The sequence below is a fragment of the Fundulus heteroclitus genome, chromosome 13 (assembly GCF_011125445.2).
Source record: "Fundulus heteroclitus isolate FHET01 chromosome 13, MU-UCD_Fhet_4.1, whole genome shotgun sequence".
NCBI lineage: Eukaryota > Metazoa > Chordata > Actinopteri > Cyprinodontiformes > Fundulidae > Fundulus > Fundulus heteroclitus.
Window position 1 is genome coordinate 19,379,402 of NC_046373.1, and position 26,667 is coordinate 19,406,068.

General features: G+C 41.0%; 1 protein-coding gene across 2 annotated transcripts; it reads left to right on the plus strand.

Annotated features, from left to right (window-relative positions):
* Window positions 1–4,077: 4,077 nt before the first annotated feature.
* Window positions 4,078–26,667, plus strand: rprd2a (regulation of nuclear pre-mRNA domain containing 2a). Of its 2 annotated transcripts, none has more exons than XM_036145300.1 (10): window positions 4,078–4,535; window positions 12,355–12,484; window positions 18,987–19,138; window positions 19,292–19,344; window positions 21,037–21,163; window positions 21,274–21,449; window positions 22,077–22,419; window positions 22,537–22,989; window positions 23,776–23,946; window positions 24,047–26,667. In XM_036145300.1, exons 1-10 carry the CDS (start codon window positions 4,373–4,375, stop codon window positions 25,717–25,719), a joined length of 3,441 nt encoding a protein of 1,146 aa, XP_036001193.1. In that variant the 5' UTR covers window positions 4,078–4,372; the 3' UTR covers window positions 25,720–26,667. The 2 variants fall into 2 exon arrangements, with proteins under 2 accessions (XP_036001193.1, XP_036001194.1); XM_036145301.1 differs by having other exon boundaries at window positions 23,779–23,946.

Sequence of the window (26,667 nt, forward strand, 5' to 3'; positions counted from 1 at the left end):
GGGTCAATATACACGGCCGGGCTGCTATAGCCAAACCTTTGGTCACTCGTGCCAATGCCAAACGTCTGTTTCAATGGTGCAAGGAGCGCAAATCTTGGGCTGTGGACAACTTGAAACATGTATTGTTCTCTGATGAGTCCACCTTTACTGTTTTCCCCACATCCGGGAGAGTTACGGTGTGGAGAAGCCCCAAAGAAGCGTACCACCCAGGCTGTTGCATGCCCAGAGCGAAGCATGGGGTGGATCAGTAATGGTTTGGGCTGCCATATCATGGCATTCCCTTGGCCCCATACTTGTGCTAGATGAGCGCGTCACTGCCAAGGACTACCGAACCATTCTCGAGGACCATGTGCATCCAATGGTTCAAACATTGTATCCTGAAGGAGGTGCCGTGTATCAGGATGACAATGCACCAATACACACAGCAAGACTGGTGAAAGATTGGTTTGATGAACATGAAAGTGAAGTTGAACATCTCCCATGGCCTGCACAGTCACCAGATCTAAATATTATTGAGCTACTTTGGGGTGTTTTGGAGGAGCGAGTCAGGAAACATTTTCCTCCACCAGCATCAAGTTGTGACCTGGCCACTATCCTGCAAGAAGAACGGCTTAAAATCCCTCTGACCACTGTGCAGGACTTGTATATTTCATTCCCAAGACGAATTGACACTGTATTTGCCGCAAAAGGAGGACCTACACCATACTATATATTAAGCATATAAAATCTACTTAGGAATATATTAGGAAAAAGACCCTGTACCATTGCAAAGGAAAAACGAAATGCACCTTTGGCACTCTGTTGTTTTGATAGAAAGAAAATCTTATTTTATTTTTTTAATAGAACTTTTGTTTAACAAAGCATAGACAAACAAGTTTGACATTTTACAATATGGCAAGTCCATTCTGAATGTAAGCGAGCCATACCCTATTGCATACTTGTATTAAACAAATACATTTACAAGGGGATACATGTATTTACCTGTTTCAGAATATATCAGAGATTTCAAGTAGATATGGAAAACGGGATAATCTTAACTCTCTTTGATTGTGAATAAAAATGTTGCCAAACATAAGATTAGATTAAAACAAAATTCACACTGACATCCTTTCGTGAAATTGGCAACTAGCGTTAGCGTGGCTATCGAGCAAGTTTTATCGTAATTACAGAGTATTTCTTCACTGAAAGAAGAGCAAAACACTGCTCTGGAGGCTTTTCTCAGAGGAAAAGATGTTTTTGCTCTTCTCCCGACTGGTTTCAGCAAGAGTTTGTGGTTGTGTTTTCGTTGTCGCTGTTAGTATGTCATATGCTTCATTGATCTGATTGGTTTATTTGGCCCGTCTATCACCAACATAGGCCAATCAGCTAACCAGTATTTTCGCCCCTTCCCAAAATGACTTTAATGGGAGGTTTCCAGATGGATAATGCGGAGCAAATCCATCTTGCGGAGTCAGGTTAGCAAAGAGGTGCTACGCTGAAAAGCTCAGAAAATCAGCCATCAACCCTGCATTAATGTGGAGAGGCCTGCTGCACACCTACTGTACTAACTACAAGAGAGCATCCCTCAACTCTGCTAGCAAACAACTGGCTGACGGGCTGAATAGTTTCTATTGTAGGTTCTAAAAGCCCAAATTCACACCTTTCCCCTGTGCCAGCAATATCCTCAATAGGCCACCATGCCCCCACCCCCCCTCTCCGACCCGTTCCGCACCCACGATCTGTGAAGAAGATGTCGACCTTCTCTTCAGGTTAGGGCAACTTCACATTAAGCACCCGCACTATTACCAGCACCAAAAAGGACAGGGCCAGACCCGCCACGGACCGTCAGCATTGCAGAAAGGCTCCTCGGTTCCAATTAACCTGCCGGACTTTTCTGACCTGTATAGTCAGAAAAGTCAGAAAAAGGACAAGAACAGTTTCTCCGCTGTCACATGTTCCAATTTCTCCCCTCTGGTAGGCGCTACAAAGCACTGTACGCCAAAACCAACAGACTCAGGAACAGTTTCTTCTGGAAAGCCATCAGTCTAATCCAGGGGTTCCCAAACCCTTCAACCCGGGACCCCCAAAATAACAATGCCAGAGACTGGTGACCGCCTTTTGGTGGGTGGGATGTCTTTTCTTTTTTTTGGGAAAATTATGAAGCTAAAGTATTTTTTTCTTTTTTCTTTTTTTTTACAAGAATAAAGTCATAAAATTACATGAATAAAGTAATACTTTTAGAAGAAGTGCAGCTGTCCCCCTGTATTAAAATGAGGAATGTTGAGCATCCTCTAAAGTTATATTGTGGTATCAGCTTCTCAAGTAAAGAAATACTCATTTTATTTAACACATCAGCATCAAATCATGTTGCGACCCCCAAGAGATGTAATTTCACCTCTATTCACCCACCTGTTTACTGGCTATGACTTACTATACCATACCATCTTAACCATTTATAAAGTGCTTAAAAACGTCCAACAGCCGAAATAAAGTGCTGTACATCGCTACAAGCTAAAACACATCCATTAAAAAAACTAAGATAAAAAGATGATGGATAAAAACACTTAAATGATGATGGATAAAAACACTTAAACTGAAAACTAAGTCTCGCTAGAGGGGAAAGGCAAAGAATAATAGTGGGTTTTAAGCCGAGTTTTAAAAGTATGCATTGAAGGAGCCTCTCTTATGTGCAGGGGCAGGTTATAGAAAAGAATAGAAACAATGGAAAAGGCCCCGCTCCCTCTGGGCTTCCTCTTAGATATCGGTACCTCCATGAGATGCAGTTCAGTTGACTTGAGGGGCCGAGAGGGCGAGTAGGGATGAAGAAGCTCAGAGAGGTACGGCGGGGAAAGATTATTCGAGTATAGGAATAATATAAGAAAATAAGAGTTTTAAAATAAACTCTAAGATGTACTGGGAGGCAATGGAGTGAGGACAGACTAGGGGCATTATGCTCTGTTTTTGGAGTACCTGTTAAAAGACGTGTGACATTGTTTTGAACCTGCTGTAAACGAGAAAACAAAGACTGATTTCAACATAGAGTCCATTACAGCGATCCAGGCGGGATGATATAAAAACATGGATCACCGTGTCAAGGAGTTGCCATTTATTTAACATACTGATCCATTTACCGCACATAACAACACACACAATAGTAACTTATTCCAGACTTCTCTGCACACATCAAACTGGGGACGTGTTTGTTTGAAGCTGTACATCACTCCCACTTCAAAAAAATTTACATAATAATAACAGAAATAATATTCACTACTGCATACTTTGCACTCTGCTCCATTACATTATTGTCAGTCTGCCTACTTGTTTATAATGTGTTCATATGTGTTCTCTGTACGGCAGACTGTGTTTGATTGTTTTTTTACTGTTCCATTATTGTGTTATTGTATTATTGTACAAGTAAGCACATTGTGAGCATTGTATAATCCAAATTCCTTGTATTGTAATGTTATCTTATTCCAACTGCAATCTCATTACACTGTCGTAAGCTGTATGCAACTAAATTCTGTTTTGTATACACTGTGCAGAGAAAAAAGACAATAAAGTTTGTCTAAGTCTAAGTATGTCTATCTGCTTGGCAAATAAAGCTGAATCTGATCTGTTGTTCCAGATTATAGTGGAGTGTGGGGAGTTCAGCATTTTCTAGTATAACTTGTGTCTCTGATAATTGTCAGTCATTTTTTTATTTTTTTTATCAACTTTATTGATCAGAACATCAATTACATGTTCAAGTAGGAATCTCCACTTTGCATTTTTACAAAATAGAGAAAATAACAGTTATATGCAGATCAACTTAACTTATACAAGTCAAAGGAAAATAAATAAATTAACAGGCATTTACATTAGGACCAATGGAAGCATACAAAACCAATCTCCAAAAGTATAAATACATATAACATATGTATGTTTTAAATCAACAATTAAACAGAGACAGACCCATTTGATAATTGTCGGTTAATAAAAAAAAAAAAGTGTGAAATGTCCTGCGTTACAAATAAAACTCAGCAGGTGGCGCTGGCTCAAGTTTTAATCTTGCATTCCGATACACTAGGGGGCGCCACCATCCCCGCGTGTTTCGGAAGTATTCGTCCGTGGACCAGGATGTCACAAGGCGCTAAGTTTTAACCATAAGTGTTAAATGATATGACACATTATCTTCGGGCAAGGTTCTCGCCGTGGATAACTTTTAAACACGAGGAGAGGATTAAAGACGACTAGGCTGATTTTTTTTTTACTCTGCCTGAAAATCCCGCGAGAGGCTACCGGGACGGCCTTTGAACGCGATGGTGTTTGTGTAAGGTTCAGCTAGCATGCTAAGCTAAGTGCTAGCCCAGAGCTAAGTTGATGTTGGAGCGATTGAAAGCGAACTCCTGTGGACATGGCAGCGGGAACGGGCGGATCTTTGGAAGCCTCACTGGACAAGAGGTTCAGGGGTCTGACCAACACCATGGACTCCATCCAGGGACTGTCGGCGTGGTGCATAGACAACAAGAAGTACCACAGCCTCATTGTGCGCCAGTGGATAAAGTGTTTGAAGAAATGTGAGTGGCTTTGCTCTCTGCTTAAAGCACAGTTGCGACGATCGGAAACTGGTTTGTGTTAATGAAACCATGGCAATGTGTGGGACTGGGCTGAAGTTTGCGTCTGAAATGCGATGCTTTAGTTTTACCGCTTTAAATTAATCTGCACTAGCCTTACTGGGTTCTTATTTAAAGCCCGAAACGCTTTTTTTTACTGGTCTGGATCGTACTGAAAAGAGAATGATTGCATGGTAAATTATTTGTATATTATTTGTCCTATTTTTTGTTACCTCGTTGCCCAAATGTTGATCATCACCCATGACTATTTTTCTCTGCGACCATTTGATGGGGGGAAAAAAAGAAGAAAAATCCCCGAAGCCACTACAGTTATGCGATTTCTTTTTATTTCTTAGTAAATTTTGTGGGTTAAGTTAAAGTGCATACAGTATTTTTTCCTGTGGACACTGCAGGCAATACTGTGCAAAAGTGTGCAGTTATATCCAATTTATTCACATTTTTCTTTAACAAGATGTTTTTTAAGAGAGGTCTCCGGGAATAGCAGTGTGAATAGGTGAGTGTGCGCAGAACAACTGAATAGTTTTGTCTTTTATTATTACTTAGCTGCATTTTTGATACAGGGGTTATTGAATGGTTTTTCTGGGCCATTGATTGATTATTTTCTTCATCTGTTGGCGCCAGTTGCGCTCACCTGAGGGAATGAGACACCTGTCTAGGATCAAGTTGGCCTTTTCCTTTTTAATGCTTATGGGTTGGGTTGGGGTTTTTTTTTTGGTTGCATTAACAGCATACACATAAAAAAATTGTAGGCTTTGTAGTTTTGCTTGAGCTTTTTTAAAAAAACCTTTAGACAAAAATTATTTTTGCACTAAAATGATTTGACTTAGAAGACAGTAGATTAATTAAAACTTAACTGTTTGATAGCTCAGGGTTTTTAACAGCACTGACCAGAAGGGGGTCTGGAGCAAAATGGGAGGCTTGGAATCGTGTCTCAAACTGACCTCTACTCTTAAATTGTTTTCTTCTTCGATTTATGACTATCCCAGAACATTGGTGTCCCTCACAGGTTGGTTCTGTAAAACACTTAACTTCTGATTATTGGTTGTCGTTTGTAGTAATGCACCATTTGTTTGAGCAGTGATTGAAATCAGATGATTTTCCCCTAGTCTGCTCTTACTGCTTTCAGGATCAGATGATGAAATACTAAAATTAAGATGTTTTAAAAAAAAAATTGTCCTTATACATACAAAGTACATACAACGTTTTGTACATTAGATGGAGGGTTAACCTGAGCTGCTGTGACTGAGCACGCCGCCACTAATAGCTGAGCTCACCAGCAACCACTGAAGGAAAGAGGTCGGTCAGCAACATAATATAACTTCAATTTTCCACGAAATGTAAACAAAATGGAATGGTGACAGATTTTAGCCGTGTTATTGCTATACTGTGTTTGGCAAGTGTGCCAGACAAGCAAGATTCAACCGTAGGCTCAGTATGAGCGGAGGACCACAGATAATATTTATATTTTATGTAAGGTGGTGAGGCGATGGCGTGCGATTAGCGGCACAAACAACTTCTTTGCACCGACGTCATGCCAACACGGGCGTCTAGCAAGGTATTTATTGGATATGAGTAACTTCATTAGTATTACTGTACTATTACCACTAGCTACTCACGTTTGTTTCGGTTGTATTTACCCAAAATGCCCAGTGCTGCAGTCCGCTTCCTGCTTCTGGAGCGGCCTCTGATCCGCTTGGCATTCCCATATGCACTGGAACCGCTCCAGAGTTCGCTTCATCACTTCACTGAGGCGGACCCATGTCCTCTTCTGTGGTCCGCATCAGAGTTCGATTGCGCATTCACACCTCCCTAAACGACCCAAACCTTCTGAGCAAATGAACCAGAGTCCGGTTAAAGCAGACTAAATAAGGCTGGTGTAAATGCACCCTAATTAGGGCTGTACGGGTTTGCCACAAATCTAAATTGCGATATCTTTCAACCATAGTTGCGATTGCGATTAAATTTGACTTTTCTCACAAGCAACAAAAATGGCTAAAAAATGTTAAAGATGTTTGTAAACAAGGACTCTATATCATAAGAAATAGACATTTTTTTATTAATCAGAATATTATTATTCAAGAAAATAGCTTGGTGAGTAGGACATTATGTTTTTAATGTGGACCCCAGGAAGACTAGCTGTTTGTCATGGCAACAGCTAATGGGGATCCTTAATAAAATTACAAAGTTACAAATTACCCAACAAACAAGTCTATGTATTAAACAGTTTGACCAGTACTTAATGCTATGGTGAGATTCCTGAACGTTTCTGGTAAAGTATGATCATATAAACTCTAAAAAAATAAATGAAAATTAGATTATCTCACTGCTGCATCTCTCTTCCCTTCCATGTGGAATCAAATCCACTTTAAACATATTACCGACACCTAAAGGATGAGTCTTATCCATTAATTGTTATGTAGCCAAAAATTGCAGACCTCTGCGATTTGGGATTTAGTGCAAGTGCAATTAATTGTCCAGCCATAATTCTAATACCCTTCAGCTGCCATGGATTCATGGCCTTCACGCAAATATTGCATTTGGCCTCATGGATGGACTTTTCCCTCCTTTTCTGCTGAATAGATTTTGGTGAGCGAGTTGTCAAAGCTTACAGAGAGTGGAGAGGACCTTTTGGATGGTAAAAACAAGAGCAGGGAAACATTGTTGTCGGTAACAATTTTCGTTGTTACAATAAGATTATGGTTTTGGTTTTCTGCAGTCAAGCTAAAATCCTCAAGTTCTGGTCACTAACTTGCTTCTCTGTGCTTGTCTACAGTCTAGTTTAAATATTTTTGCACTTTGCAGATAAGTTTTCATTGGGAATTGGGAATTTCCATTTAGAGCTGTTGAATTTGAATTTAAATATAAAGAAAAACAGCCTTTTTGAAAGTTTTAAATCTACATGTTTACCTGTGTTAAATTTTCACCGGATTTCATAAAAGCCCCTGCAATTAGTCTGATTATTTTAAGATAACATTGTAATGCTGCGGACAGTGATACCAAATGTTCGGCAGAATAAGGGAGACTGAAAACTGATAAATCAATTAAAAAGAGGAAGAATAGAACCAGAGAAAATTAGCCAGCACTTTTCCATCCAGTCTGTTTTCGCCAGTTTAAAAGAGGCGTCTAGATTCAAGAATAGAACTTTTCTGCAAACTATGACTTCACCTAAAGGACGACAAGAACTTTATTTATGGCTCTTTTGAATATAATAACGTGATGAAATTATAGCAAACACAAATGTGACACTAGTAAATGATTTCAGAGATAAATACAGCCCTCTCAGCATTCAGACCGTTGTTTTAAGAGCACAGAAGATGCTGCGTGTTGTTTTAATGGGCTTGAGAATATATTTTTCTTTTCTTTTATACATAAAGATGTTTCCCAAAGTTGTTTTTTATCATTAAGTCAATTCTGATTTAAAATGGAGATGGGTGATATACACGTAAAATCTTATCACGGTGTTCTGTGGTATTTATTTATCATCTTTGTGACTGTTGAGTAATTAAGTGCTATTCCATATTTTAATAATTTTAATACCTCTCAGTCTGTCGGGTATTGTCAGGTGAATATCAGCCCAGTTGAGCTTTGATATCTGGGCAATAGATGAAAGACGTATTCGAGCTCAAAAAGACAACCTCTGCACACATATGGAATACACAAGTGACAATTTGTCTTCAAATATAAGAATTTATTGACAGAAATGATTCTACTTCTAGTCAAACATATTTCAGTCAACAAAAACCTTTGACTAGGCTAGTAAAGCTTAACTAAAACTACTGAGCAAAATTAAGATCAACGTAATCTAATGAACTATGTGCGCACATTAACGAAGGACCCCTAAAATGCTTGAAAACCGTTAGTGATGATTTTAACGTTCATTGAGGATGTTTAATTTAGAGAACCACGATTTGGAATGAGGTCAAATTAGCTTTGAACTAATGCAGCTCAAAGAAGTACATGAAACATTATCTGAGAACATTGATTTTTAATTTTGATTTACAAGATTTATAACCAGTAACCTTTAGGACATTTGATTCTTAATATTATGTAATTATTTATCTGGGAATAATAGATTTAAGTAGCACAAAATACCATTAATCAACATTATTGCTGCTAATAATGCTATAAGAACGCTCTTGGTACTTACCGGTAATCTGACAACTGCGGAGCGAATGAAATCAAACACTGTGTTTGTTTTAACGGTAATTATGTTATCATGTCATGTAACTTAGCTTGTAGCAAGCTATTAGCGTTAGCAGCTAACGGACATCAGGGGCTTATTTCAACAAACATTTGCTTATATTTACGTGTGTGGCTGGGCGATATGGACCAAAAATCATCCGCCATTACCCTCTAACATAGAAAGGATTCCTGGATCAATGTGTGGTTCTTTGTCTCCTTTTTTGTGTGTCTCTGCTCTGTCTTCTCTAACCCCCAGTCAGTCGAAGCACATGGCCATTCACATTGAGCCTGGTTCTGGTTCTGCTGGAGGTTAAAGGGAAGTTTTCCTCTCCACTGTCGCTTCACGGGGGAAATGGAGGAGTGATTTCTGCATTTTGAGGAATGTTTTGTAAGAGCCGTGGGTCTCCTGCTGTAAGGCTCCTCCCTCCCAAGGCTGGAATTGTGCATTATTCATCAAACGTTCACGTTTTCCCACGGCTGTGGGGCACAACACTGACGATACTGTGAGTTTTCGGGTGGGTTTCGTCCACGGTTCGTGGACCAAAGCGTGCTGGGCGTGACATTGTTGTTCTTTTGCACATACTGGTCTGTCCTGAGCTGCGAATAGTAAACATATTCAGTTTTAATTCAATTAAATTTTACTCATATTGCGCCAATTCATGAAACATGTCATCTCAAGGCACTTTTCAAAGTCAAATTCAATCAGATAATACAGATTGGTCAAAAATGTCCTATATAAGGAAACCAGTTGAATGCTTCAAAGTCCCGACAAGCAGCATTCACTCCTGGGGAAGCGTAGAGCCACAGGGTGAGTCGTCTGCATTGTACATGGCTTTGCTGCAATTCCTCATACTGAGCAAGCATGAAGTGACAGTGGAAAGAAAAAGTCTCCTTTAACGGGAGGAAAACCTCGAGCAGAACCAGTCTCAGTATGAACGGTCATCTGCCTCGACCGACTGGAGGTTAGAGAAGACAAAGCATTGTGAAACACAGCCATGCAAAAGGGGAAAAAATTATAACCACAACGACCTGCACCGTGAAAGCAGAGTTAGATGTGCTTAAAGGTATTTGCTCAGCTGTGGGTGCTCTCATTATCTCTACTAGCAAGGTTATAAGAAGCTGTAGCTGTTGGTTCACCTTGGAAATCACACCATCATATCTGATGAAGGTCACATTTCTAACCTTTCCCGGCTGCTTAGTTGCAACTCTGCATCTGTCTTTGTAAATTAGTTCAACTGTTTTTTTTCTTCTTCTCTGGGATCTTTTGCACTGCAAAAATGGAACTGAAAGTAAGTAAAATTTTCTTGATATTTGTGTATTTTTCCTTGATTTGAGCAGCAAAATACGACTATTTGCCAATGGAATAAGATTTTCGCACTTAAAATAAGAACAATTCATCTCCACCGTCTTATTTCAAGTGCAGGATGTCTAATTATCTTATTTTAGGGGTAAAAATAATCATCCCATTGGCAAATAGTATTATTTTGCTGCTCAAATAAAATAAAAATACACAAATTTCAAGAAATTTGTACTTTTATTTCCTTTTTGCAGTGTGTTCTCCTACATCAGAACAGACAAACGTAGTTTCAAGACGACAGTTATCAGTTTCAGACAGAACTGTTCATATTTATTGGGGTACAGATAGGCCTGTTTTGTAGAATTGGGTAACTACTAAAATATTCTTCAGTAAATCTGCTGTTTATACAATAATTAGTCATGGTCTGTCCAGTTTATTATGCAAACACATTTCTAGAAAAACATTCATGCACTGCTCTGGAAATGTCTAAATTTTGATTGTTGCTTTAGCCAGGGTTGTCAGAAATATTGACCAGGGCCCATTTCTGGCCCTCTGAACGATTTTAACAATTAAAAAATGGCTTAAATTTGGTCTTGCCAGCTCGGGCTCTTGATGCAGATGTTTAAAAAGAAAAATTTTGAGGTGCAATTTTCATAGAGGGTGAGGCCTGTCAAAAAAACAAAACACAAATTAACATCTTCTTGATGTGAAACATATAATAAAGTGGAACTATTCATATTTTATCAGCCTTGTTTTTGCTTTTAATTTAATAATAAATAGGACCAGTAAGTTCCAGCAGCTTTTTCTAAGAAGTGGACTTGGGTTTGCCCGTTTATACTTTGCTAAATAAAGCAACAGAGCAAATATTCTGTTCTTGCTGAAAATACCAAAAAAAAATATCTAGAAATAGATGATCAACCCAAAACAATTCAGGATATAATTTGCTGTTTTTTGTTTGCTTGGTTGGTTTATTATTTGGGGGAACCATTTTTAGGTTTTAAATCTACAACGATATGCTGATCTCATTTCTACAGAAATCACACTAATTAGCTTTTTTCAATAAACTATTGTGTGTTTATTTTTTATTTTTTTTGAGCAGATAAAAAGTAAAAATAAAATCTTTGCAAGTTTGGTGAAATAAAAACAAAACTTCTGCCGCTTATTTTTGCATTATTCCAGCTGAGGCTGAACTAACATCACCTTTTTCATTATTACAGTTTTATTAACATTATGTATATCATTTCTTTCATTGTTTATTTGATTTTTGTTACTTTTTTTTTTCTCTTCCGTCTCGTCTGTGCTTCCATCACCCTCTGGCCTTTAGCATTTTGGCCAACGTTATTAGTATTGGGTGTGAGCATCTGCAACAACTGGCTACATATGGCGTTAGCATGAAAAACGAAAGCTCATAACATTTAGAATGTGGAGTATTGCTTATGATTGTCTGTTTTATATTGTTATTTTTATGGCTGCTGGCCTGGTCTCTTCGTTGAACGGCATTGAGAGCATTAACTTACACAAGATGTTTTCTGAGAAACCAATGCACACCACCAGTAAAGTGGGTCTAAAAATGTTGGTTTGGGACAATATAATTGACCCAGGAACACTGCAAAGAAGGAACAAAAAGTAAGTAAAATCATGTATTTGCCCTTGATTTGTGTAGGTAAATAAGATTATATGCCAAGGAAATTGTTATTTTTGCCCTTAAAATAAGATATTTAGACATACTGCACTTGAAATAAGATGATGGAGATGAGTTGTTCCCATTTAAAGTGCAAAAATCTTATTTCATTGGCAGCTAATCTTATTAATCTGCTCAAATTAAGGGCAAATACATTCATTTTAGGAAAATTATACTTTTAGTTTCTCTTTGCAGTTCCAAAAAAGTAAAAAACAAAGCAACTGGACTTGTTTTTCGTAGTTGAAGACGTTTCGCTTCCTCTCCAGGAAGCTTTCTCAATTCAAAAAGGTTCTCTTTGCAGTGAAATTATTAAATTCTTTTGTGCTAGTAAAGAGTGGAAGGCTGTTACAGTCCGGCATTAAACCGGCAGCTATTGGTCAGTCATTGGCTTTATCATTTATTTAACAACTGAGTTACTAACATCAAATCTTTTAATATTACACTTATTCATTTGCTTGTACGGATTTATTCGTTGCATCACATTAGTTTTTATGTTGGTTCTCTCAGCAGATGTATCTTGGTGGTTTTGGGACAGTTAAATGTCTAAAGGGGCGGGTTTCTCTCGACCACACTAATGTTGTCCTCCGTGTCTTCCCCTGCAGCTAACCCCTCCCACAGACTGAACCTGCTGTACCTCGCCAACGACGTCATTCAGAACTGCAAAAGGAAGAACGCCATCAATTACCGCACGGCGTTCGCTGAGGTGCTGCCAGACGCCTTCCAGCTGGTCAAGTAAGTAGCTTGCAGGAAGTTGGTTGTGCTGGGATGGGAGATGGGAAGGGAACGCCTCTGATTTCTCGTGTTTTTAGGTTTTGAAGTAAAACTTCTCAAAGATTAGCAGGTAACAGCCTTGTCACAGTGGATGAAGCCGCCACCGTTCTGATGTTCTGGTTTCTCATTGTTGGATGTGGGGGTGCGTTGGGGTCTGAGGTCAGCCACAAAGCAAGAAGAAGTTTTCATCATGGTTCTGCAGAGAAACTCCCACTAGGGTTGGACGATAATTCAATAATATTATATCTATATATCTATATATATCGATGATAGGAAAAAAAAATTATCAATAAAAAGTTCAGTTTTCCTACCTTTTGCATTCTAGCCTATCATTTAGGTTAATATTACAGTCATTACGTCCTCCCAACCAATCACAACACAGACCCAGGATTGCTCCGTCACCAAGCTCCGCCCCCCTTCAAAGAGTTCAGAGAGCGCGTGTTCTTTTTACTTTTTTAAAAACTTTTTTTGGTAAAAAAAAAAAAAAGTAGGGAGTTTGAATTCATTGTTTGTGTGTATCTGTATCTAAAAATAAAAGGTCGCTAAACAACAGCATAAAATGGCCAGGGATGCACTTACAATATATGTTTTGAATTTGTTGATAATTGTCGATATCGATCCATATGAGTTCTATTTTTATCGATATGCTTTTTTTTTTCTATATCGTCCAGCCCTAACTCCCACCTCCTGGTTGATTATCATCGATGTTCCACAATACAAACGTGGTGAGGCTGAAATTTAAGGTGGATTCTCACGATCCTCCTCAGTGTTGAGGGAAATCCAGCAGATTGAGGACAGGGTCGTGAAAGGATGCCTTGCTGCGACGTGCTTCCCAGGCAAAATAGTGACGATTTGATCTTTTTCTACCGGACGCGATCTCAAAAGGTCTTGCCAGTAGAACCGCGTGGTGTCTAATGGATACCTGTAATGCGCTACGGTGAGTTATAGAGACAGTGGATTCTCCATCGTCTGCCAACAATGTGAGTGGAGTCTGTGCAGAGCTGATCGCTCCTATGTCGGCCCTGCTGCAATACCTAAACATCTAAAAGGGAAACATCGCAGAGCTGCAAAAACGGATCTAAAAATAAGTAAAATATTGTTAAAGTTAGCGTATTTATGCTTGATTTGAGCAGGTAAATAAGATCATGTGCCAATGGAATGAGTATTTTTACCCCTAAAATAAGATTATTAGATATACTGCACTTGAAATAAGATGATGGGGATGAATTGTTCCTGTTTTAAGTCCAAAAATCTTATTCCATTGGCAAATCATTTTATTTACCTGCTCAAATCAAGGACAAATACACTGATTTTAAGAACAATTTACTTATTTCTAGTTCTGTTTTTGCAGTGGCAGCTCTAGACGTGGAAGTTGAAGCCAAAGAACAGCAGCGCTGTGATGCGGTGTGCTTTCTCGCCCAGTTTCACGCACCAGAGATGGACTTTCACGATTCTCGTTTTAACGTGTCAATGTCCTTATGAAGACTCTTATTATTCATAGTCAAATCTAGATGCGTTTAAACAAGACCAAATGAAAGATGATTGATGAGCAAACACCGTTTCATGTGTTTTATTTTTGCACTGCAAAAAGGGAACTCAAAGTGAGTAAAATCTTCTTGAAATTAGGGTATTTGTCCTTGATTTGAGCAGGTAAATAAGACTATTTGCCAATTGAATGAGATTTTCGCACTTAAAATAGGAACAATTCATCTCCATCTTATTTCAAGTGCAGGATGTCTAATTATCTTATTTTAGGGGTAAACATACTCATCCCATTGGCAAATAGTCTTATTTAGCCGTTCAAATCAAGGAAAAATACACTAATTTCAAGAAAATTGTACTTTTAGTTTACTTTTTGCAGTGTGGCCAAAGCTCCAGGCGCTAACCTGTAGAATAAATCATGCGACGCTCATGTTAACAGCTGATTCAATGCTTAACAGGGATGTTTCACCCTTTTTTATTGAACCAGGAACCCATTTGATCATTATTTATTTTTATGAAAGCAATAAAAACCGTCTACTGGCCCCGGTTTAGACTTGGTATTAAGGTGCGTTTTGGCTGATCCAATTGTAAGAAGGTCGACCTGTAAACTGACTGCTACCCGTCTTTTTTATCTTGAGCATCAATTAACTTGAACATTTCAGTGTTTGCTGACGACTCTTTGCACACTTTTAAACCTCTCGGCAGTTGTTTTGTCTGTTTACATTGTTCCGTATAAGGGACCGCCAGCTATCTTTTTTGATTTGAACATTTAAATCTCATCCATCAGGTCGCAGCAACCTGCCCTACATACCCTACATATACTGTATGTGCTGCACTGCATGATTATGTATGTTTTTAACCTACATAGTACAGTACATGCATACATAAATAGACAGTTTAAAAATGCCCACCCGACTGGAGTGCTTCTGACGTAATATCAAGCGCTCCTTGACCATTTTCCTGCTCACCTGGGCTTCACAGAAGGATTGCACAGCAAAAGAGGAACTCCAGCTACAACTAAAAACATCATTGGTAGGAGATAATGTGTCCATCTGGGGATTAAAATGGACTGTATAAAATTCAGTTTACATGATTCATATTTTGTGCAGTAAAACCAAGGGAGATTATATGTTTGTTTGACAGTATGTCTGAACTGTTTGAGATTAGGGACATTGTGTGGCTTGCAATGTGCAGTTTTATTGTTCATTTCAACTACAATTAAGTTTTAAAAGCTGGTTCAAAATGCAAAAAAAAAAAAATAAAATAAAGGGAATTAATTGTCATTTGTGTTAACTCGTGTGCATTTTATCTTTGTAGGTTATCAAGCTGCTCACCTGATGGTGAGCTTTATCTGAATTCAAAAGAAAAGACAAATAAAGGAATTGGAACTGAGTTGAGTTGTCCCGGCGTCCTTTTGGTTGTTGCTAGGCCTTTCAAGTTTGGGCAAGAGCTGGAAAACCTAAAGAAAACTTGACATGAACATTAACATTTGGCTACAGACTATTAGGTCAGCTGTGTGGTTTCAGTCTGCTTCGGTGCAGAGAGATTTAAACGTCTAAAACACCATGTGGGGGTCACGAGGCGACGCATATGACGATCCAATGTCATAGACATGCTTGTTTTAATGTAGCAAATTTATGCCATTTATCGTGGAAATTTCTTTTTTACTCCTCCAAAATTTACTACCATTCACCATCAAATTCTTTTCTTGCAAATATGGTAAATTAATCTCAAAATTGTTTCGTGTTTTTGTGTGGAAACAAAAATAAACTATCATTTCAAAGTCCTGATACTAAAAAGGATTTGATGCTGCTTTGCTAAAAATATTAAGTCTTTCTTTATTAGTGAGACAAATACCAAAGCATAACTTCATTTTAACATTGATTTCAAAATATTTTTTTTTGGACTTCTCATAGAACTTATTATGGCTTTTTTCTCGTAATTTTAAAAAAGAAATAGGAAAAAAAATACCAACACCCCCTAACCTGTCAAGAGGGGGTCGCCGGTCTCTGGCACTGATGTTTTGGGGGTCGCAGGCTGATAAATTTGGGAACTCCTAACATAGACAATATATAAGCGAGAAAATCACTCATATAATTCATATAACATCCTAAAATCAGCCGATCAGTAAAATCCTGGGTAGTAGATGTAAAACTCTTGTATTTACAATGTTCCAAACATTTGTTCTGATCAGCTGATGACAGGACTCATTTTGGCAACAGATATTTGCAGAAGTTTTTATTTCCTTTTTTTTTTTCTTTTAAACGGGCGCCGTCTGGGTATCGCTGCTTTGGGGAGTCGGGTCAGGTCGGTAGGTGGTCCTTAAATGTGTCCCGTGTCGGACTTTGTTCACACTAGGGCTGCACAATATCAGGACAACAAGCTAAATTCAATAACATTTGTTATCGCAATAACAAAATGAGTTATGACAAATAGGCCAATAATGAAACAGTGTTCATGTGAAGTGGTCCTGGAAACTAAATGAAAATATCAAGTCACTCCTTGTTTGTTACAACTCAAAAAAAGAATTTATAGCAGACTATAATAAATCATCGTCCGCTGTAGCCGCTTACAATTCTTAGCCTTCGTTCACACTCTAGGTCTTTATGCTGAATTGTGATTTTTTTTTTTGCTGACATCGGGTTTTTGAGGTGGTTCATACTATTATTAAATGCGACCGGCTTCATAAAGTGTGACCGCAAAGCGACCCGCATGCGCAGATAACGAAAGGAATATTTTATTTTTTTCCCGTGGCGAAATTTGTCTTTGAACACTCCACTTCACATTACGCTTAATGAGGCAAAAACTGACAAACAAGCAATGAACAAGGGTTACTTTTTTTTCCTTTTTTTTTTTTTTTTCATTCAGGAGAAATCATATTGATCGATATCAATAATTATCAACAAATTCAAAACACATGTTTTAAGTGCACCCCTGGCCATTTAATGCTGTTGCTTAGCGACCTATTTTTATAGATACAGAACACATACAGATTGAATTCAAACTCAAACCTCAATTCAACCAACTTTTTACCAAAACTGCAAGTTTTTAAAAAAGAAAAAAGTATGCATGCTCTCTGAACTCTTTGAAGGGGGCGGAGCTTGGTTCCTGGGTCTGCGTCTGATTTGTTGGGAGGATGTAATGACTGTGATATTAATCTACATGGCTAGAACGCAAAAGGAAGAAAAACTTTTATTCTATTGAACCTTTTATTGATCATCGATACACGCCTATCAATCGATATATATTGTTATTGAATTATCGTCCAGCCCTAGTGTTTAAGTACAGTTTTGTTTAAAAAATAATAGAAAAAATAAAAGAAACATGGGTACTGGCAGCATCAAACCTTGCTATTATTAGAAAGCAGTTGAGCAACGTAGTAAGATAAGAAGAACATGGACTTAAACAACTTTATTGTCATTTTGCATGTACAGAGTGCATACAGAACGAAATTTTGTTGCATACAGCATACGACAGTGCAAGGCAGATTTACAATATAAAATGCAGCAGTGATCAGAATGTAACACTACAGGAGAATAAAAACAGTGTGCAAGGACAGTATACAGCAGAATGTTCAACCATTGTTTATGTGCAAAAAAGAAAGAAAAGAAAGAAAGCAGCGCAGCTATTAATAATGGACTTTAATGGAGCGCTAGCTACTACTACTGTGTGTGGATGTGTAGCGAGAGCTAGGAGAGTGACGTAAAAGACGGATAAAATGCGACAGGACCGTTCAGACAGCGGACGCTTTGCACAAATCCGATAGTCGAATTAGTAGCACACGTGGAAGTGGCACAGATCGGATGTTCTGGGGGGCAAAAATATCGGATTTGGGTTGCATTTCCCTGCAGTGCGAATGTTGTTCACGTACTGCCCTCTAGTGGCCATCAATGAGTTGGGCTTCATTTTTCTGTGAATTTGTGCACAACCATGGTCGTTCCACAGCTTTACAGAAACTGCAATTTGGAGTAGACTACCTATGTTATGATGTTGTAACATTGTTTTATTGACTCACCGTATCAGCTGTGATGTTTTTGTATTGGCTGCAACTTTTTACCTAAAGCTACGAACTGAAATGGAAGCAGCTTTTTTGTTATTGTCTGCGTGAACAGGAAAAAAGTTAAGCTGCCACATGTTCTGGCTGAAATGACGCAAGGTTCAGGCATTTTCCTTCAATTTGTGTCTATATGGACGGACGTGTGAAGTGTGCAAAAACTGCTACATATATTTTCTCACGTTTTGCATTAAAAAAGAGGAAAGTATTTTCAGCACTTTCTTCGACTTACACATTTGTTTTTCTGCTTATTACATTTATGATTCGATTAAAAAGTAGCAGATCATGGTAATACTCCTTTGTTTTTTTTAACACAATGACTTTAATTGCTGGATTTCCGGCCCCTAAAGCAATTCAGTTGAACAGGCCAACCTTGGAGCATGATGTAAGATCATTGCAACAGGATGCTGCTAAGATTTTGAGTGGGCTGAGTTTGCAAGGGAGCATCTCAAAGTTGATTTGATACGAGCTAGAAAGAAAGTTTATTAGTCGAGTGCTGAGAGCACAGCGGCATCATCACATCCTCACGTTGAAGGTGCGTTTTTCAGTTTGCCTCCGATCCAAACATGTTCTTTGATAATATGGAGCGTGCATTGGGCTCTTTATGTGAAGGTGGCAACATGCAGCGTATGTTGGTTTCCCTCTGATAGTCAAAATTCTGGAGCAATAAAGTATTCATTTAGACTTTCTGGTGCTTTTAATAAATTACTTTCATATATTCTTCTATTCATACCAAAATTCAATTCTAAATGTATTATTATAACGCATTTAAACCTGAACAAAGTCCTTCACAATAGTTACTGCATTACAGATAAGAATAAGTATAAGATGGATTAAGAAAATAGGACTATGAGGGCATGTATAAAAACGTTTTGATAAATCTGTTATTTTTCTACCTCTTCTTTCCTTTTTTCTACTTCTCCCCAGACTTGACGGTGAACTCAAGACGATTAAATCTGTGGAGAGGATTCTGTCCATCTGGGAGGAGAGGGATGTGTATTCGGGGACGCTCGTTACTGATCTCAGGAATATCCTGGCTAAAGAAGAGTCCCCTCCCGAGACACCCGTGGAGCAAAAAAGTGAGCGCTTTCATCACTTCCGTTAACATTCGTGTCCTTAAATCTTCCAAACTTCCCCCCCAATATCTGTGTTAAAGTTTGCTTTTGATGTATGCTATAAATGTGCGTGCGGATTATTATACGTGTTTGTTAATTTTCTTTTCATTTTTAAAGCTCCGCTTGAGTCTAAAGCTGATCTGCAATCCAAGGTTGTTGCTGAGTTTGTGGTGAGTGCGACCTTAAATACTCCCATTACCTCCTCCCTAGGCACACTAGACCGGGGTGTCAAACATACGGCCCGTGGGCCGGATCCGGCCCGTTGAACAATTTAGTCTGGCCCGGTGGCTAAATGCATTATCATTATTCAAAAAAAAAAAAGATTTTTTCTTTTTCTTTTTTTTCGTTTTTCCAGTGTCCTGTGTGGCAATGTGGCAATAAGATTTGTTGTCTTAATGCCAAAAAGAGCTCATCAGATTTGACTTTCACAAGTGGAGCAGTACTGCTTTTGCCATAGTGCTCCGCTTGATTTATGAATGTGAATAGTTTTATTATGATTCATGCGGGGAATATCTCAAATGATATGGACACTACAATGGGAAAGTAGCAGAGGAAAGAAAGAACAAGAAAAAAAAGAAAAGGTGAAAGAAAGAGGAGATAAAAGGAAGAGAATGATAAAACAATTATTGAAAAAAACATGTACTTCATTTAATTGAAAATCTACAGTTCCTATATTGTCCACGAGGGGCGCTGTGTTTTAATCAGCAGATTAAGCTTCAGATGTGGAAAATTGATTTTAAAGGCATACTATGCAACATTTTTCAGTTAATTAATGTGTTCCATACCGTTTTGGATGATTAAATGAGTCATTTCAGGTCGAACAAAGGTTTTCTCGGCCGCCCTGGTGGTCTGTGGGGGAAATTCTGTGTGTGCGAGCTCACGGCCCGCACACACAGAAGTCTCGCTTTACGGTGAGAACTCCATGTGTTTTTGCCCTGCCATTCACTATATGCACGCGCGAAAGCAACAACAAAGAACCGCGTGTCAACGTCAAATAAACATACAAGCATATCGAGTTTTATTATTATTATTATTTATTTGATTTTTTTATGTTGGCGAGACGCTACCGCGGCGGCTGCGGCTTGGCGAGGCGGCGGCCGTAGCGTCTCGCCAACATAAATAATAATAATAATAATAATAATAATAATAATAATAATAATAAAACTGGCGAGGCGGCCGCGGCCTCCGCCTCGCCAAGATAGCGCTGCGGGAAGCTTGATGTTCATACCTTCACTGTGTTAGTCATTGTTTGTACTGCCGTTTTTTCCACTTTTCGTTGCGTTCGCCTGTCTGCTAAGCTCAAAACAACCGCGCCTGGCTTGACGGAGGAACCAGAACAGCTGAGCATCTTTACGACAGTGCAGTTTTACTTTCACCCTCTGGGGGGAGCCTCGCTGGAAAATCAACCCCTGTTGCATAGTATACCTTTAAATAATTTATTAATTTTTATCTGTTTGATGTATTTTGTGATGCAGTACAGTGTTTTTAAGTTCCAAAAAATGTGAATAAATGTTTTTCAACATTGTCCAATCACAGTGATCAGTTCTTACGCATAATGCACTTAAGTAAATGTTTAACTGAATAAAAGTATTGTTGAAATTGCACATATTTTCTTAAAAACGCTGAGGGTATTCATAATATATTGTGTAAAAGTGAAATTCATTTAATATGAAAATCAAAAATAAGTCCACATTTATTAGTTCTATTTAATCTTGCAATGAGTTAACTCGTGTCGCCCTCTTGAGATCAGATTAAGCTGTATGCGGCCCCTCAACCGAAATGAGTTTGACACCCCTGCAGTAGACCTTCTTGTGTCCATTAACTTGCATATTGATCAGAGAACATGACTCCCGCTGTTTCAGCCTCAGGCTTTTCTAGACCAGCTCACCAAGTACAAGAGATCCCTAGAAGAGGTTGACCTCAGAGAAAAACAGCTGGCCGCCATGAGGGTCGACATCTTCAGCTCCGACGCTCTCCGGAAGCTCAAAGGTGAGTCCTTTCTAGTGCCGCGCCGTCAAACACCGATCGGGTTTTCAACTCGAAACCAAATTGAGTTTTTTTTCCAACGACGCCTCCCGATTTTTGCCCCGCTCTTGCAGATAAAGCAGGAGGAAAGAAGTTCTCCAGAGACTTTGAGGAGGGAAGCGCTCAGCTGCAGGAGTTCGTCCGATTTTTTGAGAAACAAAGCAGAGCGGGCCCTGCGCTGCTAGAGGCTCTTGGGAATGCAGACATCTTCTACGAGATGCAGTACAAAGAGGTCAAGATTGTCGCCAACGTAAGTATTTATGGTTTTAGCTCTGAATTATTTTATGGTTTTTAAATATTTAAGTGTAAAAAGAAGAAGTTGAAGTTGGATGCACCTAAAAGATCAACTCAGATTATACAGGACTGTCTCAGAAAATTAGAATACCGTGAAAAAGTATACTAGTAGGCATTGATGCAGTAATCTGTGCAGAAGGATTCCCAACCAAGTACTGAGTGCATTAACGGACATTTTCAAATGTTTGATTTTGTTTTGCTGTTATAATTTTTTATTTTTTACTTGGTCTGAGGAAATATTCTAATATTTTGAGATAGGATTTTTGAGTTTTCTTCAGCTGTACGCCATAATCAGCGATATTAAAACAATAAAAGGCTTGCGATATTTCAGTTGATTTGTAATGAATCCAGAATGTATGACATTTCATGTTTTTTTTAATTGCATTACAGAAAATAAAGAACTTTATCACAATATTCTAATTTTCTGAGACAGTCCTGTGTATATTTTTTCTCTGTAGAAGTTTCTTTGCCCCATTAAGTCTACAGTTCCCATATTTTTGATGTCAGTCCCTAATAATAATAAAAAAATCACCAGATCTGAAGGTTTATTCATAAACTATAACTTTCTTTGTGTTTTCTTCAGGCCTACCAAACGTTCGCTAACCGGGTTTCCCACCTCAAGCGTAAGCTGGACGCCCTGAAGGCGACCTTACCAGATCTGGACGAGTCCCCCATCCCCTCGCCTACTGCAGACGCTCCCTCTCCGACGGGCTCAGAGTCTCCTTTCCACGGCCTGGAGCTGGCGCACCCTGATCCAGACCTCGACGGCTCGGCTATGGATGACGACGCGGAGCCGCCGGCCCCGAGTCCTCTGTCCTCACCCGGAGCGTCCCCGAAACCAGCAGAGGTCATCGGCGAGGACGACAACCGGGAAGTGGAGGACATGGAGCTCTCTGAGGACGAAATGGAAGGCGGCGGCATCATAGGTGGGCTGTTTTTATTTGTGCGTGTGGTTTTACTTTTAGAAAACCAACATAGAATGACAGATTCGATGTGTAACTTGTATCATTAACTGGTATTTTCTGTCGTCGCTTTCACTTTAGTTGCGCCGCAGAATGACTCCGTCCCCCAGCCAGCGGCGTCCGCTCCAATCCCTGCAAAGAGTGAGCCGTCGGTACCGACAGAGCCGCTTATACCGCAGGTCAAACCACCTGCAGCTGTTTCTGCAGCCGTTCCCTCAGAGGTTCCTGCAAACGTTCCTGCAAACGTTCCTGCAAACGTTCCTGCAAACGTTCCTGCTGCCGTTCCTGGATCCCTCCGCACAACTGTCCCTTCGGCCACTCCTCTGTTCATTTCCTCGGCGGCTCTCGCAGAGGTTTCCACAAGCATCCTTCCATCTATTCCTGCATCTGCTCCTGCAGCTCCTCCTGCAGCTCCCCTTGCAGCTCTTCCTGCAGCTCTTCCTGCAGGTCTTTCTGCAGCTGCCTTGGAAAGTGTTGATATGGGTAAAATTGGCTCCATCCTCAACAGCTTGAGTCCAGTCATAAAGACTACAGGTGAGTCCTGGTGTCTTTTCTTAGGGGTAAAACTGTTTCCTTTTTTAGAGTATTTTGACAATATATTTTCCCAAACACATATTCAACATTGCAGGCTATTAGCACAATTGAACAATATCCCGCTTTCAGGGCTGATATAAAGCAATGTTTCACCGGAGCCCACAAGAATGCATTGGCCAAAAAAGAAAATCTCGACTTTTGTCAAAATTTTTATCTTTAGGAATTGCGAATTCGAATTAATGGCTAAAATCGATTTATCGCCCTGCCCTACGTGTCTCTGTAACCCAGTGAAAGGTGGTTCTATGAAGTACTGACTGTGGGAGGGTTGGATACAAATGTAGCCACAATTTGCGTAGTTTAATTTGTCCCAATAGAGTAAATAAAAATGCGTGGCCGTAACAGGATAAAACCTGAAGTCTGAATATTTTAGCAAGGCACTGTATCTAACTAACGTGCGACTGCACTGCAAAATCGGAGCTAAAAATAAGTACGATTTTCTGAAAATTTGTGTATCTGTCCTTGATTTGAGCAGGTAAATAAGGTGATCTGCCAATAGAATAGTAAAATAGGAACACCTCATCTCCATCATCTTATTTCAAGTGCAGGATGTCTAATTATCTTAATTTAGGGGTCAAAAATGCTCATTCCATTGGCAGATGATCTTATTTACCTGCTCAAATCAAGGACAAAAACACTATGTTTAAGAACATTTTGCTTACTTTTAGATCCGTTTTTGCAGTGTGTATGCATTTACACATTGAGTGACTGTCCTGTTCTGTTTGGCAGCAGCAGTAGAAGATCGTCCCGCAGCTCCGCCGATGATGCCCAAACCCACCGCCCCTCTCATCCCACAGGACGCCACTTCGCTGGTGAACATCCTCTCCAAGGTGGACGTGAGTCCTGCAGACCTGCTCAGCGCTCTGTCCAAAGTCCAGAGCCAAACCCAGAGCCTAAAGGGTTGGTCATCGTCTGTTTTATTGGAGATTTTAATGTTTGAAAGCAGCGCCTGTGGCCGCACGTACTCACCCGTGTTCTTCCTCTCTTTCTTTTTATCCAGGCATCACTCCTCTCCTGTCCTCAAATATTGTCCCAGACCCCTTCACTCCAGGCAAGATTACTTCCTCTCCCTCACTGTCGTCTGCAGAATCCTCCCAGAGCACGACTCTCCCTTTTCCAGCACCCGCGCCAAACTCTGCGGCGCAGCAGACCTCTCAGGCAGCCCCCAAAACCGCAAACAAAGCCTCCGCACTCGTCCAAGCGCTGCACAGAAACATGGATCTAAGTGCCGATCCCGAGCCGTCCGTTTCCTCTTCGAGCTTGGAGTCCAAAATCCACAAGTTCCTGCAGGGGAACCCAGCGTTCAGTGCTTTCGACCAGAGCTTTCCGACAAACCCGGCCGTGGGAGGGGAGGGTCTTAGCCCGGTGGCTGCCACAGACAACCAGGAGGGAACCCCGGTCAGGGACGAGGGAGGAGGGACCCCGACTCAAGATGAGATCATGGACAAGCCGGTGGCGGTCCCGTTCGCTGCCGGCAAGAACCGGTCGTCTGTCGACGAAGCGGCCAAGGCTGCTGTAGCATTTGAGCGTAGCATGCAGAAGAACCCCAACGACCCGCAGCATCCCGCTCACCCGCTGCCGGGCTTGGCTCAGAACGGGCAGGTCTTCCAGCCGTTCCTGTTTGGGAAACAGAAGATGTTAGAGGGTGGGATTCCTGCACCGGGCGAACATTATCAGCATGTCGCCATGCGTCCGGGAGGGCCCGCCTTCGGAGAGGGCGTCCCGGGCAGCGCCGGCGGCTCACAGACACTGGAGGGCTTTCCGCGGGCAAACGAGCAGAGTTGGTTTGGTGACGCTCGCCCCGAGGGGAGCTCCCAGCAGCCTGGCGGCTACAACATGCTGGGGCCGGGAGTTCGAGAGAACAACACAGCAGGACTGTATCCCTACCAGACGGAGCAAACCCAGGAGTTTGTCTCCCAGCAGCAGGTCCCTCCTGCAGCATCCTCTTTCTTCAGAGGCTCGCTTCCTCCTGTACCAAAGCTGCCGCCGCCTCCTCCTGCTTTTGATCCCCTGGTGACGTCCCCCGTTAGCGGTCCGATGAACCCCCCGCAGCGGGAGCCTGTGCACAACACAGCCGGCGGGGGCGGGGGAGGAAGAGGCGACAGTCTTGGCGGCAGCGGCGGCGGCATGGTGGTTCATGACCATCAGCATACGTCGTTGCGTCATCCCGACGGCCCGTTCCACGACCAGCAGCGCCCGCAGGAACCTCAGGAGTTTCACCCCCACCCGGACGAAATGCGTTACCACGACGACCCCGGACAGGCAGACGCCCCGTTCCGCTACGAAGAGCCCTACTACAGGCCCGAGGAGCCGTATTTCAGACCGGGGAGTCCTCCTCATCCCTACCCTAGAGGCAGAGGCCGCCTCTCCCCCCCGCTCTCGCCCTCAGTGGACCCTTGGTTTGCCCACGAGCAGCACAATCCCCCTCCTCCTCGTCAGTACGCGCCGAGGCGGCCGCCCCCTCCTCGTCACGAAATACGCCACCCGGGCCAGCGGGGCCCCCCGCCTCGGCCCCCGCTCCTAGCTCGCCATCCGCCCCCCAGAGGCCCGCCTCGCCCGCCTTTCCCTCGTTTCAACGGGCCCGACCCGAGGTTCAGAGGGAAACGGCCGGGACCGAGGGGAGGGGGTCCAATGTTCCCCCCGAAAAGACCCTTCCCGCCCCCGCGGTACTGACAGCTCCGTCTGGAGTTCAGGGGGGACAAATACCGGCTAGACAGGCGTGTTCAAGTCCACGCTCTGTTGAAGCTGCGCAGATCCCAGTGGGCATCGGGGGGGGGGGGGACTTTTATTCAGACATGGAAGCTAATAAACAGACGGAAAGATTCGGAGGCGAAGAAGACGAAGGAAAAACCGGCAAGATGCGTAAAGATCCCGGAGGCTCCGAGAAGGCTGCTGAGCTGCAGAGTGAAGACGGAAGATTAAAGAAAATCAGAGGTGGAGATATATATATATCTATATATAATTTCCTTTTGTGTTGTTTTTTTTTTGCTCCAGAATGAGTCACTGCATCAAATGTTGTGATGGAGCGTCAGTGTAATAAAGGTCAGATTGAATCAGAGTTCATGCACAGTCAGCTAGCTGTAGGTCATCTCCTCGTGTTCCTGTTCCTCCGGTCCCATCGCCAAAGTTTATGTAGCCGACGGATAGCTGAAAATGTAGACACCGCAACGTTTCTGCTCTAATTCAGTTTCCTGTCAAGCAGTTTTAACTGCTTATACCTTCTAAATCAGTAATTTACTTGTAGTTTTTTTTTTTTGTGAGATATTAATTTAAGTCCCACTTTGATAATTCTGTGTTTCTAGAACATATTATGTTGCTTTTACCAACAACATAATTAGTTTTTTTCCCCATTGTTCATACCTGGGAATGTCCTGTTTGTGAAGCCACGCTCGCCCAGCCAGCGCACCAAGACGTCTTCAGTCATACTTTTACATCTAATTTAAGTTTTTCCCACAAGGAGAACGCCGCACATCCAGAAAGGTGGAGTTGTCAGATATATATAGATATATTTTTTCTTCTTCAGCGTGCATCACCAACAGCCCTGAGGAGTCTATATCTGCAGGAGGTGAAGATATTAAGTTTTATTTCGTTGTACTGACCAATAAAAATCTGAGTTTAAAA

Coding starts and splice junctions, on each gene's coding strand:
- rprd2a (XM_036145300.1), top strand. CDS start 4,373: ATGGCAGCGGGAACGGGCGGATCTTTGGAAGCCTCACTGGACAAGAGG. Junction 12,485..18,986: donor GACGCCTTCCAGCTGGTCAA/GTAAGTAGCTTG, acceptor ACTTCTCCCCAG/ACTTGACGGTGAACTCAAGA. Junction 19,345..21,036: donor AGGTTGTTGCTGAGTTTGTG/GTGAGTGCGACC, acceptor CCGCTGTTTCAG/CCTCAGGCTTTTCTAGACCA.